General features: G+C 58.5%; 1 protein-coding gene across 5 annotated transcripts in view; it reads right to left on the bottom strand.

Moving 5' to 3' along the window:
- Positions 1 to 502: 502 nt before the first annotated feature.
- Positions 503 to 19,859, bottom strand: part of NOS1AP (nitric oxide synthase 1 adaptor protein) — a 146,985-nt gene continuing 127,628 nt past the window's right edge. For 2 of the 5 annotated variants that reach the window (XM_065409711.1, XM_065409710.1), the window contains 7 exons: positions 19,486 to 19,594; positions 17,781 to 17,894; positions 11,069 to 11,108; positions 10,178 to 10,356; positions 4,457 to 4,624; positions 1,934 to 2,099; positions 503 to 903 (listed from right to left, as the gene is read on the bottom strand). In XM_065409711.1, the coding sequence (XP_065265783.1) occupies positions 503 to 903; positions 1,934 to 2,099; positions 4,457 to 4,624; positions 10,178 to 10,356; positions 11,069 to 11,108; positions 17,781 to 17,894; positions 19,486 to 19,594 (1,177 nt within the window). Of the gene's footprint in view, positions 904 to 1,933; positions 2,100 to 4,456; positions 4,625 to 10,177; positions 10,369 to 11,068; positions 11,109 to 16,415; positions 16,460 to 17,327; positions 17,358 to 17,770; positions 17,895 to 19,485; positions 19,595 to 19,859 lie in introns of all 5 variants that reach the window. The other 3 variants (XM_065409714.1, XM_065409713.1, XM_065409712.1) reach the window with 2 other exon arrangements.

Below are 19,859 nucleotides of genomic sequence, written 5' to 3'. Positions count from 1 at the left end.
GGATTCAGAAAAGGGTTATAGATATTATGGCTAACGAAAATATCCCCAGTTCCATTACAGAGGACAAAGCTGTGCCATGGATGTACAGCCACACATCGCTGGCCATAGCCTATGGAGTCTGGTCAGAGCAGAAGCTGGCACACCAGGCTGGCAGAGCCTTGGGGCAGCGCGGTGAGGCACCTGCGGACGTGACTGCACATCGAAGGAGGGTATGTGCCTGTGCCTGCTCCTGTGTGCTCTGTGGCTGTGCTGGATGGGTGCTCACTCAATCTCCTCTCTCTCTCACAGCAAGGCCAGGGCATGCACTTACAGCTCTGAGAGCCTGCTGGGATGGTGTGGGCTGCAGGAAGCGCAGCCCTGATTTTGTCCTGCCACAGGGGCAGAGAGGGAGCTTTTACTGCCTACCCAGGCCTAAAGCACTGAACTGAGCCCTGGCCTCCAGCAGCTGCTTCCCTCCCCAGGACTATCTCCTCCTTGTCTCGGTCTAGAGACAGCCACCCTCCTACACAGCGATCTCATCGTCCAGGCTGTCCCCCAGGCCCTGCGTGTGCCGCACGTTGAGCAGACGCGGTGGCTCCTCCTGGGCCCACGAGTCGCGCTCCTCGCTCTCGTCCGTGTTGGACTCGTACTCCGAGGCAATGCCCGACTCACGGAACTTGATGAGCTCCAGGCTGCCCAGGAGCGGCTCTGACGGTGACGCGGCGCCTGGGGGGAAGCGGAAGTACTCCAGCTTCACCAAGCAGTCACTCCTACCTATGGGGCTGCCCAGGGCATGGGCGGAGTCAGGGCCAGGGCCCAGCAGCGGCAGGTGGAGGTCCTCAGGCTTTGGGGTGGTGGGGTCGCACAGCACCGGCAGGGCATTGCAGCGGTAGGTGATCTCCAGCAGACTGTCCTGGGAGCCTACTGGAAAAGAGGAGGGCAATCGGAGCGGGCATGGCCTAGGGCATCACTGACCCCTCATACAGGCTGGCAGACAGCCACCAGGCACACAGGCCTACTCTAGATCTCAACCCATGGCCAAGAGCCCCATTGCCCACCCCGATCGCGGTGCTTTTCACATGGGGAACTGAAGCCGATGGAGGGTGGAGGGGTAGGTGGGGATCTAGCTGAACGAACAGCAACAGGGAAAAGCATGGACAGCCCCCAAAGATAACCCCCTCCCGCCCCCCCACCCACCACGCACCCCCCCCCCCACACCCCCAACATGTGTACATGGCCCTGCCCCAATAACACCCAGCCCCCACACACCCACCACACACCCGCACCCCCAACATGTGTACATGGCTCTGCCCCAATAACACCCAGCCCCCGCACTCCCACCACGCACAATCACCCTCCACACTACTAACTTGTGCACACGGCCCTGTCCCAATAACACCCAGCCCCTGCACCCACGTGCGCACACAGCCTCCCCTGCAGAGCTGAGGGAAGTACACGCAGGGACTCTCCCCACAGGGTGCCCATTATAAATTCTCTCTCCCTGGGCATCCTGGTGCTGGGACCAGGAGATATGGGGCAGTCTCTTGCATGCCACAAACCCTGGGGTGCAAAGGGGTGGGGCTGTCTAGTCACCGTGGGTCTCACCCCCCACCCCACAAGGAGATGTGGTCACTGCTGGCACTGACCCCTGGGAACCGGGCTGAGATGTATGCATGGCACGCCCACCCTGGCCATGGTCTGTGCTCAGCCTGGGCTGCTGGGCACGGCTCTGTGGTGACCCCTCCCACTGGCGTTCATGGGGATCCCCTCTCCAGGGAGTGCTGGGGCCCATGGCACAGGCACACCACCGGAGCGGGGGAGAATGGGAAGGGATAGGGAGTCCCTTGTGCCCTGGTGGATCAGCACAGGGCCCAGCAGCAAACACCTCCATGCTGTGCTCCTGGGTCCCTGTGCTGGCTGGGGGCCACAGCAAGGCTGGGGAATGAACTCTTACTGGTGTTGCTTCCTGACAGCTTCAGCTCCAGCTCCTGCACCTGCCTGACCAGCAGCGAGATGTGCTGGAGCATGTCCTTGTTCTGCAGCAGGAGCTGGTGCACGCGCGCCTGAGCCTCCAGCCGAGCTGCTGCCTCTGCAGCCAGCTGGTCCTTCAGCAGGTGAACCTGCCGGACAGACACGGAGACACAGCGAGTGGGTGCGTGCCAGGCCAGGCTGCCTGCCCCGAGCCAGGGGTCTGAGCCGGAGCTCCAGGCTAGAGTGAGATTCATGCACCCTGCCCGCAGCCCCAGCCTCCAGTGTCTCCAGTCAGACGCCCATTCCCTTAGCCACCTGTTCTCTCAGCCAGGCACAGGGGTGGCTGTCTGCAGAGTGGGAGCTCAGGCCCAGCCCAGAGAGACTCTCCCCTGGGAGCCATCCCCAGTGATGGGAGCTGCTGCCCTGGGTGGGGACATCGCCAGCTGCTCTGCTCTGGGGCAGCAAGCAGGAGAAGGAGGAAGAGATTTATACTGGTCTGTGGAAGTCCTGGACCCACAAAGCCCTTCCAGACTTTCCCCAGAGTGCTGGTAAGTCCGTTCCCCAGTCCAGTCCCACAGGAACCCCACAGCCACAGGGCAGCATGGGACAGGGGGCATGCTAGCATCTGTCCCCTGTCCTCACTGAATCCAGCATGGAGCCCCTTCTTCTTCACACTAGGGCTCCCAGCCATGGGGCAGATTTGTCTGGCCCAAGCAGAGAGACACTCCCACAGAGGCTGTGCTGAGACTGGGTAGGGGAAGCAGGAGCACTGGCACCTGCTGGCAGTGATGGAATTGCAGTTCAAAGCTGCAGGCGCCAAGGCATGCTGTCAGGAGCAGGGGAGCTGGAAGTTCCCATTGGGACAGCTGCCCGTCCCCACGTAGAGGGGCAGCCCCGTGGTTTTCAAAGGCCGTTCAGCTGCAGGTGAGGGCCAGGCTAGCTCATCTTGAGACAGACTCTCCCTGGAACCCTAACCATGGCTCCCTGGAGCCTCCAGTGAAACAAGGGTCTCTGGGTATGTCCACACTGCAGTTAGGCAGCAGCCTGTGTGTGGCTGGCCCCTGCCAGCTGACTGGGGCTCCATGCAGGGCTGTTAAATTTGCAATGTAGATGCTGGGCTCTTGCATCCTCTCACCTCACTGGGTCCTAGAGCCCAGACTCCACCCCAAGCCCAAATGCCTACACTGCAAACAGCCCCTTTGCCTGGGCCTGCAACCCATGTCATCTGGCATGGGCCAGCTGCGGGGTTTTAACTGCAGAGTAGACGGACCCATTGAGACCTGAGACCTGGAGCTGATTTTCCCCCCGCAGCAGCGTGCCCTGACCTCTAGGTCCATGGCCGACCCTGAGCACCAGAGAATGCAGGGCCCTGCTCCAGAAGAGCTCTGCCTAGCCCAGCCCAGGCCACGGCAGTCTGGACAATTCCTCACTGCATTTACATTCCTGCTGAGCTGCGCAGCTCTGCATGAGGGTTGTAGCCAGGACCCTGTCCCCAGCTCAGGCGACAAGGGCAGTTGATACCCATGATATTTCACTGGCCCACACACCCCACAGAGCAAACAAGCCCTCAGCGCTTGTCAGGTGTGAGACCTAGACAGTGGGATCAGTGCACTCTGCACACATTAGCCAGCCCCTGACTGTCAGTCCTAGTAAGCTGGCCGGGCCGAGCTAGGCTGTGTGCCCCTCTGGCCCCTGGGATGTGGCATCCCATCGTGTGCCTCCACACAGTGGGGCCAGCAGTGCCGGGGGCTGTTGGTGCTGCCTGCCCCTGCCCATAGCACAGGGGATTGGCTTGCAGTGCAGTGAGGTTCCCGGAACGCTATGGGTGAGTCACTGCAGGGGCAGCTGGGCCGGGGGCAGGGCATGTGGCTTGGGGAAGGATGTCTGCGGGTTCCCTGATGCCCCTGGCACAGTGCATATGGGGGGCAGCTCTACTCCTTCCTTCAGTCCCACAGCTCTTGCTGTCTCCCTGACTTCTCTTCTGAGCTGCCTCCCCTCAAACTGACTGGTGCCGTGGCTCAACTGGATCTACCAGGTCCTCTCCCTCCCCCCCGGGCTGTCCCTGCTGAATTCCCTTCCTCCACCCAGGGTGACCTCGGGCTCTCTCCTCCTGTGATACCCAACTCCCACCCCTCAACCGTGGCTAAGATCAGACCTATCCCCTTGTCCAGGCCCACACCGAGGCCCGCCCGCATCATCATAACCCAACGTCCACTTGTCCCTGCAGCCATTCAGAACACAGCTACCCTCCCTCCACCTCCGCCCGGTTTCAGACCCCTCCTCTGCCTGCTCCTCCCTTCCTGCATCAAGGCCAAGCTCCTTGGCTGTGCCTCCAGGGCTCTGCCACTTCTGGCTTATCCGCCCGTGTCCATTTCCACCCCACCCTTCCCAGCACACCAACCTCTCACACAAACCCCTCCACATGGCCCCCTGTGCATGCACTGCTGCCTGCACAGCCCCGCTTGGCCCCGGCACGCCGGGGCTCTAACAACCACACTGGCAGCACCTGGGCCATGGCCACTTGTGTCTGTTGCGTCTGTTGCTGCAGAAGCTGCCGGAGAAGCTGCATTTGGTGATGAGCAGAGAGAGGGGTCCCCAGGTCCGGCAGCTGGGAGGAGGAGGGGAGCAGCAGCTTGGGCGATTTAGTCAGGATAGTCTCAGAGTGGAGGGAGTCCTGGAAAATATAGAGAAAAGCAAAGCCTGATCCACTCTGTGTGCTGCCCCTCAGCATGCTACAGACACTCTAGTAACTCACTCCTGGCCGAGCTGAGACCCCTGCGGGCCGGGCTGGTAGGTGCCTCATTCCCTGTACTCCCCCAGCCCCGTCTGTCTGTAGCCATCTGTTACTCTTGGCTGACCCTTCGATTGTCAGCTCTCTGGGCCAGGGACTGTAGCCCAGACCTGCATGAGTATATAGTGCCGAAGTCCCACAACAGTGCACACCAGCGAGACCTGCTGTGTGCGAGAACAGCATTAACAGCTAATCATAACACTAACCCTTAGCAGTCCTGGGCAGCACAGCATGGGGAGGAGGTGACCAGCCCTCTGTGGAGAAAGAAGTGGTTCAGGACTATTTAGAAAAGCTGGATGAGCACAAGTCCATGGGGCCGGATGCGCTGCATCCGAGGGTGCTAAAGAAGTTGGCAGATGTGATTGCAGAGCCATTGGTCACTATCTTTGAAAACTCATGGCTATCGGGGGAGGTCCCGGATGACTGGAAAAAGGCTAATGTAGTGCCCATCTTTAAAAAAGGGAAGAAGGAGGATCCAGGGAACTACAGGCCAGTCAGCCTCACCTCAGTCCCTGGAAAAATCATGGAGCAGGTCCTCAAGGAATCAATTCTGAAGCACTTAGAGGAGAGGAAAGTGATCAGGAATAGTCAGCGTGGATTCACCAAGGGCAAGTCATGCCTGACTAACCTAATTGCCTTCTATGAGGAGATAACTGGTTCTGTGGATGAGGGGAAAGCAGTGGATGTGTTCTTCCTTGACTTTAGCAAAGCGTTTGATATGGTCTCCCACAGTATTCTTGCTTAAAGAAGTATGGGCTGGATGAATGGACTATAAGGTGGACAGAAAGCTGGCTAGATCGTAGGGGTCAACAGGTAGTGATCAATGGCTCCATGTCTAGTTGGCAGCCAGTATCAAGCGGAGTGCCCCAAAGGTCAGTCCTGGGGCCGGTTTTGTTCAATATCTTCATTAATGATCTGGAGGAAGGCATGGATTGCACCCTCAGCAAGTTTGCAGATGACACTAAACTGGGAGGAGTGGTAGATACGCTGGAGGGTAGGGATAGGATACAGAGGGACCTAGACAAATTAGAGGATTGGGCCAAAAGAAACCTGATGAGGTTCAACAAGGACAAGTGCAGAGTCCTGCACTTAGGACGGAAGAATCCCATGCACTGCTACATACTAGGGACCGGATGGCTAGGCAGCAGTTCTGCAGAAAAGGACCTAGGGGTTACAGTGGACAAGAAGCTGGATATGAGTCGACAGTGTGCCCTTGTTGCCAAGAAGGCTAATGGCATTTTGGGCTGTATAAGTAGGGGCATTGCCAGCAGATCGAGGGACGTGATCATTCCCCTCTATTCGACATTGGAGAGGCCTCATCTGGAGTACTGTGTCCAGTTTTGGGCCCCACACTACAAGAAGGATGTGGAAAAATTGGAAAGAGTCCAGCGGAGGGCAACAAAAATGATTAGGGGGCTGGAGCACATGAGTTATGAGGAGAGGCTGAGGGAACTGTGCTTGTTTAGTCTGCAGAAGAGAAGAATGAGGGGGAATTTGATAGCTGCTTTCAACTACCTGAAAGGGGGTTCCAAAGAGGTTGGATCTAGGCTGTTCTCAGTGGTAGCAGATGACAGAACAAGGAGTAATGGTCTCAAGTTGCAGTGGGGGAGGTTTAGGTTGGATATTAGGAAAAACTTTTTCACTAGGAGGGTGGTGAAGCACTGGAATGGGTTACCTAGGGAGGTGGTGGAATCTCCATCCTTAGAGGTTTTTAAGGCCTGGCTTGACAAAGCCCTGGCTGGGATGATTTAGTTGGGGATTAGGTCCTGCTTTGAGCAGGGGGTTGGACTAGATGACCTCCTGAGGTCCCTTCCAACCCTGATATTCTATGATTCTATGATTCAGTCACACAGCTCTGCAGTTCCAAAGCATCACACAGCTGTAGGCTAATGCGTTGGAGCCAGAACAGCCGTAGGGAGCTTAGTCTCTAACCCCAGTTACACTTCCGACTTCAGTGCAAGCTAGGAGCCTAAGGAACTGACCTTCCTCGGCAGCAGCTCTGTCCTCCAGCTGGGCGCAGAGCAGCCCACTGGCCAGGCCAGCAGGAGGCAGACAGTGACAGACTGTGATACCTAGGTGCTCGCTCTCCCTGCCGCTGGGGCCGGCTCTGTGGCTCAGGCTGACTTTGCTCCAGCAGGTGCTCCCAGCAGGATCCTTCTGCCCCCTGAACGGCCACTCGGCCCGGTGAGCTGCCCTGAGCACGACGCTCTCAGCCTGAGTCACCTGAGTGCACAGAGCCAGCGGCCACCAACACATGCTCCAAAGCCAGAGTCAGAAGGGCGGCCCCAACCTCACTTGGGGTGGGTGGAGGTCAGAGATTTGCACCTCGGCTCACAGCCTTGCCCTAGTTGCCAGCAGCTTCCAGGGGTGGGGGCAGGAGGCAGCTCCCTGTGTGAGCCCTCCTCAGCAACCCGTTTCTTCGCCTTCTGGCTTGTGAGCCCTTGGATTCCCTGGGTTGGGTTTTCTGACTTTCTTCTGCAACCCAGGAGGCCAGACACTTCCTCTTCTGAACAAATGGAAGCTGAGACTGTCACACATTCATGGGCCTCCAGGAGCTGGGGCTTTACAAACACACCAAATAGCGATAAAATGGCAAGAGCTGGTGCCACTGGCAAGATGCTCCCTGGGGACTGGCTCCCAGAAAGGCTCTTGGTGTCTCACAGCTATGTGTAATGCCGACACACTCAGTTGTTGGTGGCCGGGATCAAACATAGCTCTTTTAGCCAAGGCTGTAGCTAGCTCATCACTCTCTAGCTCAGTGGTTCTCAACCAGGAGCACCCCTGGAGTACTCAGAGGTCTTCCAGGGAGTACATCAACGTATCTAGGTCAGTGTTCTCAACCTGGGGGTTGCAGGATGGGTTTAGAGGGGTCGCAAGTGCTGGGCTTCCCCCACAAGGCATTAGGGGTGGACACCACACCATAGGGGGCCCTGTAATGCTGTTACGTGCTTCAGCACCAGGCAGCAGGGCTCGAGATCCAGGGGTACAGTAGTCTGGAAAGGTTGAGAACCGCTGCTCTAGCTGGTATAGGTGCCACAAGAGTGGGACAGAGTGCCACACCAAGCAGGCCTGGATCACATAGGCAGTGCCCTGGCTCTTCACGCCAGCCACACAGAAGCTCACTCTGCTGGCTCCGTGACATGCTATATCGCACCATTCCTCTCTCCTCCGGCACTTTGGGCAGCAGTGGGACTGCCCTGCCCTGCCCTGGGTGGAACAGATGGCCCCCAGCCTCGGAGGAGCCATATGGGTCCTACCTCCCCTGACCCCGTGGCACCCCACTAATGACACAGGTGTCAAGCCTCAATGCACGTGGCCTTACTCACAAAAGGCTCACTGCTGGGAGCACCAGTGCGAAGGGCTCCACAGCCTCTGGTGCATTGGGAGAGCGGTTCTAAGCAGCACAGTGCGGTGGTTGCAGGCTCCGCCCCCCCTCCCCACGAGGGAAAGGGAGAGCCAGGAATGACGGGGGGAGGGCAGAGCCCAGCAGAGCCGCGTGCTCGTAAGCTGGGGATTCACATGGCGCTTTCCCTACCAGACAAACCACATAGCCAGCTGTGTGGCTACGTCGGTGCCATGAGCACGGGGCCCATGCACCTCCACCCCGACTGTTCAACTCTCATGCCCCGAGGGTGGCCATTCTAGGGGATGCAGGGCAGGCAGGAGCGATGGGACCATCCCCTCATCAATACCTCTCTGTGTGCCAGAGCACTGAAACCAGGACGTCTGGCTTCTATTCCCAGTACTGCTACCAACTTGTCATGTGAGCCACGGCCCGCTCCGTGCCTTGGTTTCCCCACACTCCAGTGGGTACTCATGTACCTTGGATGGGGTTTGTGTGACTGAATTAGGGCATGCTTGTACAGTGCTGTGTGATCTACGAGAAGAGGGACTGGGGAGGGGAGAGGTTTATCATCCTGGGGAGCCCCTGGTTCTCTGAACCCCCCTTGCAAGATGGTGCTCTGGCCAACTCTTCCCTCGCCATGGCACTCACTCAATCCTGATGTGCCCTGGACGAGGACCTGGCCTCAGCTTTGGCAGGGCTGAGCGGGTGGGACAAATGTGCAGCACCACAGCCTAGGCGAGTTAGCAGCACAGCTGCCTGCTCACAGGGACGGCTCTGGGACGCTCGGAGTCTCTGCAGGGCGAGTGGAAAGCCAATGTCCTAGGCTGCACTGGGGACCCAACAGAGGAGTGGCTGTGGCCTGGTCTCTGAAGCACAAGCAGAACTCCTGGGTAAAGAGCGGCTCTGCTCTGCTGGCCTCTGACAATGCCCAGATGTGCTGGGTTAATGCACCAGGCGATCCTCTCCTGCCAGCAGCTGTGCACTGCCTGCACGGGCTGTGTGGTCAGGCAGAGGGAGATGCAGCTCCACTCCTGCCGCTTTCCCTGGGAAACTAACATTGCTCCGTTCCCAGGACATGCCACTGCCAACGGGAGTGAGGGGGCGACACAGGGACTAGTTTGTGTTTGGACCGCAGCAGTGCAGGACACAGGAGAGAGGCTCAGCGCTGGGAGCTCTGGGTGAGAACAGGATGAGGGGGAGCCAATGACTATGAGCTTCTTTTATTGTCGGGGGGCTAACTGGAGGGGGGGGAGTTGGAGAGATGGGATCAAGGAATGGCCACTGCCCCTAACAGAGAGTAACGGAGCATGACAGCTGGACTCCCACCCTGCGCTGCCCCTGCCCAGCACACCCCGCAGCAGGAGCCGGGCACTGCCACCCTCAGGGACCAGAGCTGGGTCTGCCATCTGAAGAGCCACAGCCTGTGTCCTCAGGGCTCAGCATGTCCCGGGGGTTTCAGGGCTCTGCACTGACCAGCAATCAGGAAAGGTGTGTGTTTGCTGGAGACACCGTGGTGCCTAGGTTCCCCCTCTCTTAAAGTGGGAGTGCACAGAGGGGAGTGAACCTGGCCTCCTCCAGGGCCCCAGCAAAGGCAATTCGCCCTGGTCTGTGGGGCGGCTCATGGAAGAGGCATTTCCCATGTTGTGGGGTCTGGCCAGCCCCTCGGCTCCCCTTGTTAATGCCCTGGCAGAGTGGGGGGGATGCCAGTTGCCGCCACAAGGACACGTAATGTTGTACCAGCTTCAGGATCACGGTGTGGCCCCCCCATCTGATCACCCCGCAGAGCTGCCACAGGTTGTTCCAGCCCCATATCTAGACATGAGCTCCCTCCCTACCCCACTGGAAGGCAGCGTGAAACCCAAAGGTCTCTCTGAGCTGGGGGGGGGCAGTGACCCCCATGTGAGCCACAGGGGGAGAGTGTGGGGAGCTCTGGGGCTGCTGTGGGGAGAGAGCAGGGCACCCCCAGGCACAGACCCACGTCCTGCCCCTGAAGCCACCGAGCAATGCCGCTTGGACACACTCTTGGGAAGCCACGCTATCTGCGGGGACCCTGGGCCTGTATCAGGGCTCAAGGGCCACCTTTGGGGCACAGCTGCTCTTGGCTGGGGCTGGCGTACCTTGGTGTCCGGAGAGTGCCCCAAGTCCTTCCCCACGGCGTCGAGGTCCGTCACCCCCCGGCTGAACTCCAGGGTGCTGCTCCCTGGTGGAGGGATCTCCACTGCGTCGATATCGGTCTCCTCTGCGGGGACAGCTGCATTCTCAGCTCTGGCTGGGTGGCAGGCTGGGAGGGGGCAGCAACAGCATGGTCAGAGGTGAGATGGGACAACAGCAACTCTGCCCCAGTCCAGCTCCCCGGGGCTGAGAGAATGCGGGCTTGGCTAGCAAACAAGGCCCATTCCTCCTTGTGGGGGAAGCACCTGAACACCTGCCATGGGTCACGCATCCCTAGCTGGCAGCCCTGGCTGACGCGCCCTATGGGGCTGAAGCCCTGAGCCCCACCTCTCTGCTGGGCAGAAGTCAGAGGTGACACCTGGGGGGTCATGTGGGGTCACATCCCCCACCCTCGATTTTTGCAAGGATTTGCTAGCCCCACTTGGTCACATGGTGCCGCTGGGCCCCCTCCCTGCATGGCAGCTGCTGGAGCTGGCAACCGGGGGCTGTGGCCTAGGGAGAGGCAGCAGCTAAGAACTGGGAGCTGCAGGGAGAACTGCTGCTTTTGCTGGGGCCTCTCCATGTGGAGCTAACACCTGGGAGCTGCAGGGTGGGGCCGCTGAGGGTAAGAGGGAGGGTGTGCCTGGAGCGAGTGACTCAAGCTGTTGAGTGGAGGCCTAACCTTTAAATTGTGCCCCCCTCACTCTCAGCAGGCACCAGTCACCTCTGGCAGAAGCTCCTAGCCTAGGGTTACCATATTTTGAGCCTCCAAAAGGAGGACACTCCACGGGGCCCCGCCCACGCCCCTTCCCCAAAGTCCCCGCCCCAACTCCACCCCCTCCCCGGCTTCCCGCGAACATTTGATTCGCGGGAAGCCTGAAGCAGGTAAGGGGGGTGTGGGGGAAGGAGGCACGGCCCAGTCTGGCCCCCCCGGCGTCTCCAGCCTGGGTCGGCTCGGGCTCTGGGGTGCCGGCCCCGGGCCAGCCCCCGGCTGAGCACCCCCAGCCCGCCCAGCACTGCCGGTGCCCCCGGCCCGGCACCGCACCGCCGGCCCGGCCCCCGGCTCGGCACCGCACCGCCGGCCCGGTCCCCGGCCCGGCCCCCAGCTCGGCACCGCCGGCCCGGTCCCCGGCCCGGCCCCCAGCTCGGCACCGCCGGCCCGATCCCCGGCTCGGCAGAGCCGGCCCCGCATGTCCCGATTTTCCCGGACATGTCCGGCTTTTTGGGATTTCCCCCCGGACGGGGATTTGGAGCCCAAAAAGCCGGACATGTCCGGGAAAATCCGGACGTATGGTAACCCTATCCTAGCCCCACCACCCTGCTGCAGGGCAGAATCCCCAAGGCCCCTCTCCCCCCAGTCTGGTAGGTGGGGAATGGGGGGCTCTGCAAGCCACACTTTAACGGTAAAAGAGCCGGATGTGGCTCACGAGCCGTGGTTTGGCCACCCCTGGCATATAGCATGTCAATCCACAGGATGCCTTCCCCCAAGCCTGTAGGGCCCCCGGACTGCCCCTGCCACTCCAGTGAGACCCCTGCATTCTGCGCGGCAGAGGGAGCGCTGGGGGCAGTGTTGGCTAAATTCCCGACCAGCTCCGTGGGGTGCGGTGCTAATAATGCCATGGTGCCACAGTCTTGCTGTTATCTGATGCTCAGTTCCAGTCATTTTATGCTGGCCCACAGTATCCTGTTTTCAGTGTTTGCTGTGACATGGCATAACTGCTCGGAGAAGGTGCCTGCAGGGACTGGGGCATGGGCAGTCAGACCTAGTGGATAGACTGGGCCTGGAACCAGAGCCAGAGTTAGGTGCCAAGCCAGGGGTCAGAGCCAGAGACAGTCAGGTGCAAGCCAGGGGTTGAAGTCGGAGTCAGCATCAGGGGTAGGGCATAGGAGCAGGGACCAGGAGTGAGGCAGGAACTGGGCAGAGGTGGGGTCTGGGATAAGGAGGGCAGGGGGCAGGAACAGATTGGGAGGCAAGGTTCAGGGCAGTAGGCAGGGGACAGTGCAGCAGCAGTCAGCCAGGGATTGACCTAGTTGCTCAGACAACTTCCTGTTTCTGGTTTAAGTAGGGCATTCCAGCCAATCGGTGGGGCAGAAGTCTGCCCCAATCCGGAGCTTTGTGGGGCCCTTTGTGAAGCAGAGCTTTGCTGGCCCACTTCTGCAATCATTCAGGTGAGCTGATGGGTGGTGGTCGTGGTCTGAGCCCTGCCTGGGGACCCTCAGGTCTAGGTTCAAGGCCCAGGATCGCTCACATCAACCCCTCTCCTCGGAAGTAGGGGCTGGGTTTCCAGGCTGGTTTTTGTGGAAGGTGTTTACCAGGTCAGGAGTGTGGACATTCTTTGCTGAGTCCCAGGAGCGCTCTTTGGGACTGGCAAGCCATAAGATGCCAGAGTCTAACCCGTCTGATTCTGGCATCAAGGATCTCACGGAGAATATACTCATCATGGTCATGAACATGTACTGGTGTGGGGTGATGGTTGGGAGCGGTGAGGGAATGGGTCCTGAATGTGGGGCTTCAGGAGTGATATATGGAAAACTGGGTGTATTTGGAGAGAATGGGGCAAGTTGAGTTCAAAGATGACTGGGCTAATGTGCTGGAGAATGCAGTAGGGGCCAAAGAGCTGGTAGTCCAATTTATGAGATGGCCTGTTTGTGTGTACGTTTTTTGTTGAAAGCCATACCTTCTGGCCTAGCAAAAGGGCAGGCCCCTCCTGTCATTGACAGTCCACATGTTGTTTCTTTCTTCTAGGTGTCCTTCAGGTGAACTTTTAGGTCATCTTGGGTTTGACATATATTGTGTCTAGTCCAGGGCTGCTGAGTTGTGTGAAGTTGTGGTTAGCTCCAGGTAAAACCAGGGATGGAACCCATAGTTTGAAAAAAAAATGGCTTTGCACTGTAGAAGCATGTTCTGCGTTACTGTACGTGAACACTTCCTGAGGTAGCAGCAAGAACCCTTTGTTCTGGTGGAAGTTTATGTAGTGTCGAAGATACTGCTCCAGAATCTGGTTGGTTCTCTCCACTTGACCCTTTGTCTGAGGGTGGTAGGTGGAAGAGAGGCAGGAGCAGATGCCCAAAATCCAGAGAGCTTCTCACATAAAGTGGGAGATAAATCACACATCGTGCTCAGAGACCATGTGCTGTGGGACGCCATGGAGGCAGACAACTTGTTCCACATAGAGCTGGGCAGTTTCCTGGGAGAAGGTTAGGCCAGTGCCGGGGTGAATGTGCCATCTTTGTGAGGTGGCCCACTACTGTTGGAGTGGCAAAAAAACCACCGGACTTGAGTAGTTCTACTAGCAAATCTAAGGCAATGACTGTCCAGGGGCCGGGGGAGTCTCGAGGGACTGCAGGAATTCAAGGGTTCCCAGGGGTTTATTGTTCAGTGTCTTGGAGTGGGTACATACATTGCAACACAGGCCTGCATGTGAGGCCACCAGAAGATATGAGAGACAAGGCGCTGAGTTTTAAAACAGCCAAAATGTCCTGCTGGGGGCGTGGGAGGGTGTCATGGCATACTGGTAGGGCTGTAGTCCTGGGAGGCCTAGGGAGAACATATATATGCTCATTCAGTAGGTTTCCCTGTCTCGGACATCGTGGGGGTCCTTACTTATGGTTTTCTGCTCGACTGGAGGGACTCCCTGGGCGAAGGCTGATCATATGAAGGTGAGCAGATCTTGGTGGGGAGCCGTGCCCAGAAAGTTCTGAGGCTTGAGGATGGAGGAGGTTTTTGGGTTCAAGTCTTTAAGATCAGTGTTCCTTCTGGGACAAAGTGTCAGCCTTGCTAGTTTGGGTTCCTGGATGACAGGAGATTGCAAAATCAAAGTGCAAAAAGAATAAAGCCCACCGAAGTTGTTGTTGGTTGGAGGCCTTGGCCCTATGCAGATATGTGAAGTTCTTATGATCGGTGTACACCTGGACAGACTATCGGGCCTCTGCTAGATAGTGGTGCCACTCTGCAAAGGCCGTCTTAATTGCCAGGAGTTCTTTGTCCAAAATTTCGAGACGTGTGGGCGCAGCAATCGTTGAGGATTGTACCTTTGGGGTAGAACCGCTCTGATCGTCAGGTTGGAAGCTCTTGCTTTGATGATGAAGGCTTATGTGGTGTCGGGATGGACCACTTTGGGAGTGGTGGTAAACGCAAGTTTTAATTGCTTGAAGGCCTGCTGGGCCTTGGGAGACCACAGGAACCTGGTGTTTTTGAGGAGCAAGGCAGTGAGAGGGGAGATCCGCTACAAGAATTTTGGGATGATAGACGTTTGGGAACCCAGGAAAGGCTGTAGTTCATGAACGTTCCATGGTGCTCCCCCATTCGAGGACTGCCTTTATCTTGCGTGGGTCTATTTCAGTACCCGCGGGAGATAGGATGACTCTAGGAATTCTATCGAGGACTTATCAAAGGCACATTTTTCTAGCTTCATATAGAGACTGGACAGAACAGACGTGCGTGCTGTGTTGTTTGGCACTGTCTGAAAAGATCAGTATGTCACCACGTATTGGCCCACAATGTTCCAGAGCACATCATTAATAAATGCTGAAACATCGCAAGCATTTGTCAAACCAAAGGGCATCATGAGATATTCAAAGTGCCCATAGAGTGTTCGAATGGAGGGTTTCCATTTGTCCCCAGCTCTAACTTGTACTAGGTTGTGTGCCCCCTGGAGGGCTAGCTTTGTGTGTACCCAGGCGGTGCTCATGTGGTCCATTAGCTCGGGGATTGGTGGTAACGGGTATCGTTTTCTAATGGTGATCTGATTCAGGGCCTGATAGTCCACACATAGTCTGAGGCTTCCAACCTTTTTTTTAATATCAAAAAGGATTGGTGCTCCGGCAGGCAAAATGGACTTAGGAATAAAGCCCTTGGCTAGCTGGAGCAGAGTGTAGCCAGTTCGGGCTCCAACATGGTGTCCATACACCTGAATGTCTGCCCCTGGTTGTAGCTCAACTGGGCAGCCATAGTCCCTGTGGGGGGCAAGGTGTCTGCAGGCAGTTTGACGATATCTTTGCAGTCGCTGTATTTGGATGGAAGTCGAGGACCGGAATCAGTGGGCGGCTCTGTGGGGCCAGCTACCCTGGTGTGCGACTGCTGGGGTCAAGCAGTGCTGCTGGCAGAATTGTGAGATTTTAGCTTGTGCCAGCTGAGAAGGGAGTTATGGTGGGCCAGCCACGAGCGATCCAGGATGAGGGGAAGTGCGGGGAATGGATGGCACCGCATGCAGGTCTCTCAATGACCTTGGATAGGAACGGTATCACTATCTGGTCTCTCGGCTCCTGGAAATACAGGGGAGGAGAACAGGGCATGCAGGAGGAACACGTTCGCTGGCTGTTCCTGCAGAAATGATTGATGGTGAAACAGTTCACGGCAAAATTCAAATTGTCAGCAGTAGGCTTCCGGGTCACCCCTCTGAGACGGGGGTGGGTGGTTCACAGCCCTCCAAATGACGATTTCAGGCTGGCTTAGGATGCAGCCCTATCTCACTCTGTGCTCGGCTCACTTTCTGGAGAACTCTCCTCTGAGAAGGGCAGGCAGTCACCTTCCACAGAGTGCAGCTGTGCAGCAGAGGGATTGCACAGCCAATCACTGGGCAGCAGGAGGGCAGGATACATGGGCCCTGGCCAGCATTAGGACAGGAGCATGCAGCAGTGCTGGCCGACACTGAGGCTGTCAGTTGAGCTAAAGTATTTGCTGACATAACTCCTAGAGGAACAGCGTGAAGAGACTGTTGTATGTGGGGCCCTTGTCTGACTGGACGTCAATGGGTTTGAGAGTATGAACTGCCCTATATGTCCTGCTGGGATGACTCTGAAACCTAATGATGCTGTTTTGAGTTCAGTCCACTATAAGAGCTCAGAATTATGAGGAGGAGGAGGGGGAGAAAGAGGCGATGAGTCTGCAACGGGACTGCCTGGCAGTGGGTCCCTGAGGGCACAGGTCTGTGCTTAAGGGACGTCCCATGTAACGCCTTGTCTCAGCACCGGCAGGGTGAGCAGGAGGGTGAGCAGACCTGAGAACCAAGCCATTCCTCGGGGTGATGGACAAGAGAGAAATGTATGCAGGGCCCAGCCTGGCACATGGGGAAGAACACGCCAAACTGGCTCCGGCTTGACTCCTCACGAAATGCACTCGCTTAACCCTGGCGTGCACCATGCCTAGGAGAGATGCCAATGCTCCTCAGTTCTGACTCGCAGCCCCCCTGCTATCTCAGCCCTGGGCTCCCCACTCCCAGCTCTGCTATTGCCCCTCAATCCCGACCCGCAGCCCCCCTGTTATTCCAGCCCTGGGCTTCCCACCCCAGCTCTGCTAATGCCCCTCAATCCTGACCTGCAGCCCCCCTCTACCCCAGCCCTGGGCTGCCTCCCTCCCCCACAGCTCTGCTGACGCCCCCCAAACCCAACCTGTGGTACACCCAAAATCCAGTCTGCAGAGATGACCCGTGCCTGATGATAGTGGGGGGCACAACCCTGGAACAGCTCAAGTCACGTCCCCCCCCGGAAAGCAGCAGCATCTCCCTGCAGCTGCCAGCTGTTCCTCCTGCCTCTGCCTCTCCCTGCCCAGCTTGCAGGCTCAGCTGCCCCACAGAGAGGGGATCCAACCGCACCATGTGACCGATCAATCTTGGGAGGCATATGACCCCACATGCCCCCAACCCGTCACCTCTACCAGTCTGTGCCATCTCTGTCCAACATACGGGGAGGGGCATATCCCCTTTCCGAGATCCTCCCCGCCCCATGGCACTGGCACTTGGCGCCTCCTCGGGAGACGAGCGTGCCCCCTCCCCACACACTGCCGTATTGTAACCCCAGTGACCGGTGTAACTTCGTTTTCTCGGCCCCGGCTGAGGCAACTCCTCCGAGACTCTGTCAGCTCAGGAGCTGCTTGTTTGGTGCTCACTGCGACTCGGAGCAGAGAATTCCCCGGGGCCAGACCCAGGGCGGAGGCGGAAGATCTGCTCGGGGCCAGGAGTTGCTTTAATACGATGTTCTCACTTTTACGTGTGCACAAAGTAAATGTTTATGGGCTGCAAATGAGAATCCCAGGGCTGCAGAGCTGGAAGGGCCCTCGATCCAGTCCCTTGCCCCACGTCGAGGCTGGACCAGGCACATCCAGACCATCCCCAACAGGGGCTTGTCTAATATGAGCACTTGCAGATGGCACAATCCGCAGCCCCGTGAACGGGCTCCCAGCAGGGCGGAAGGTCCATAGGACGAAGGCCAGGACCTAGCAAATGCCACTCCCATCTCTGGGTTCACATCCCAGAGGGAGAGGATGTGTGCACGCCTTGTTCTCACAGCCCTCCATTAGCTGGGGCAGAATGGCACTGTCAGACACCGCTGGCCTTCGCGCCCCTGTGGGGTCCCTGCACTACCCGGCACCTGTACATTGCTCCAGGGGGGCCGCCAGCTCTGGGGGGGCAGCCCTCTCCCTGCACGAGCCACAAAACACCTGCAGGCCAAGAGCACGACTGGAGACCATGGCCTGCCCTCAGCAGGAGTTTCGAGCACAGAGCCTCTCCCCGCCTGCTGCGGCGTACCTGGGCCACCCATGTCCTCGCTGTCACCATCCTCCTGCCCGTCCGCGTCCTGCTGGGTGTGCTGCAGGCTCAGCTTGTGGCAGACCTCGAAGGCCTGCCCCACGGTGCGGACGATGCGCATGGCCTGGCTCTGGGGCAGAGGAGAGAGGAGCTGTGATGATGGGCTGTAGGGATCGCGCACCAAACCGCTGCAGTTGCTGACAGCACGGGAGGCTTTGCTGACCAGAACCCCTGGGAGCATCCTGAGGCTGAGCCGGAGCCCTGGATGGCTCGAGGGCCCAGGGCTCTGCAAAGGGCTGCATCCCAGCCACCCCCTAGTCCATGCACAAAGGGAGAGCTCTGATCTACCTTGGGGCCCTGTGGCATCATGGTCTCTAAGGCCTTGATCCAGCGAGGCTCCTAGGAACATGCCAAACTTTCAGCCCTGAGTGCTACCTCCAGAAAAGCTGCACTGGAGTTGGCAACAGTGGGTGATTTCTGTCTTGAATGCCTCTGGCCCTCGCTGCACAGCTCTGCCCTCCACACAGTTCAGATCCTGCCTCCACTGGCCTCTGGCCTTAGCTGGCGTTTGTCCAGCTTCGGCTCCAGGTGTCATTCTAAGCGCTCCGCCCCTCGCTCGGTGGGTGCCGACTCCCAGCTGTCGAGGATCTCTAGCAGGGATGTTAACTATCACACGGTTCCCGGTGCAGCCCCACAGCGCGATCCATTGCTGCCCATCCCCTCTCGGTGAGGAGCCCCACCTTGGTGCACAGGGCAGGGTGAGGGGGGAGCAGCTGGGAGCTTTTCCCCGCTGCCCTGACAGGGAGGGGAGGGGAGAGGTGATGGCCACAGCTCTCTGAGAACAGCAGGCCGGGGCAGCGTGGTCCTGCCCTAAGGGGTCTCGCAGCCACATCAGCCTCATGCCCTGCACATCCAAACCAGCCGGTGTGGCCAGTCCCTTCAAGGCCTGGAGAATGACAGCTCTCCCAGAGCACAGCCCGAGCCTTGCAGCTCCTGTGCAACGGAGATAGCTTGGCTGCCCGCTGCACCCTCTGACCCATCAGTCACAGCATCAGCACCTCTGCCCTGCCCGCGGTGAGTCACGTCAGGTGCTGGGAGGGGAGAAAAGCAGTGAGGAGCCGGGGGATGGCTTCGCAGCCCAGGGCTGGCTCTAGGTTTTTTGCCGCCCCAAGCAAAAAACAAAAATCCCCTCTGAGAGCGCAACTGCCGAAGCCAGAATGCCGCCCCTGAAATTGTGCCGCCCCAAGCACGTGCTTGGTTTGCTGGTGCCTACAGCCGGTCCTGTCACAGCCCAGGCCAGGCAAATCCGCTGACCCCAGGGGTGTGGTACCAAGAACCCCACACTGCAATGAGAGGACCCTGCTGGCTCTGCCCAGTGCACGATGGGACAATGGCTGTGGGGAGGCTGGGCAGCTCCTTGCTGGCCAGTCCCAGAGGAAGTGGCCGGAAGGCTCTGTACAGCAGGGTGTGTGAGGAGGGGGCTGAGCGCTTCTGGCCTTACCGTGCCTCCAAGGCAAGGCACACCTGGAGCTCCTGGGGCTCTGCCTTGCCGCAGGCTGGTGGTGGCGCTCGAGGGAGAATCCGGGAGCTCCGGGGTATCCAAGAAACAGCCATTCCCAGGACCTCCCCATGGGCACAGCGCGTTTGAGTCAGCAGCATTGCCACACCCCACCCTGCACCCTCCCAGAGACCCTGCATCCCCTCAGCCCCGCCACAGGTACCTTCTTCTTGGACTTGAAGACGTTACACCTGAAGACGTTGCTGGAGCCGTCTCTGGCGATGTAGCTGAAGATCTTCAGATCCTGGGAGTCGTGGGACACGTAGAATATCCTGCAGGGAGAGAAGGGAGGGACGTCTGCAATGCAAGCCCCATCTGTGGTGCTCAGTGGGCTGGAAGGCCTCACTCATGCTGCTTGTGGGGCAGGTGCTCGCAGTACTCGTGGCTGAGCCAATCCACTGCTCAATGGTGAGCATGGTCTGCCCCTGCTCCCAACCCTTCACACTACCCCTATCAGCACCGGCACCATGCTGGCTGGGGGGGGCCCACACAGCAGCCAGCAGAGCAGCTGGGACTGGCCGACAGCTCATCAGTGAC

The sequence above is a fragment of the Emys orbicularis genome, chromosome 8 (assembly GCF_028017835.1).
Source record: "Emys orbicularis isolate rEmyOrb1 chromosome 8, rEmyOrb1.hap1, whole genome shotgun sequence".
In the NCBI taxonomy this organism is placed as follows: Eukaryota; Metazoa; Chordata; order Testudines; family Emydidae; genus Emys; species Emys orbicularis.
Note: the sequence above shows the minus strand (reverse complement) of the source record. Positions and strands in the feature narration are given on the sequence as shown.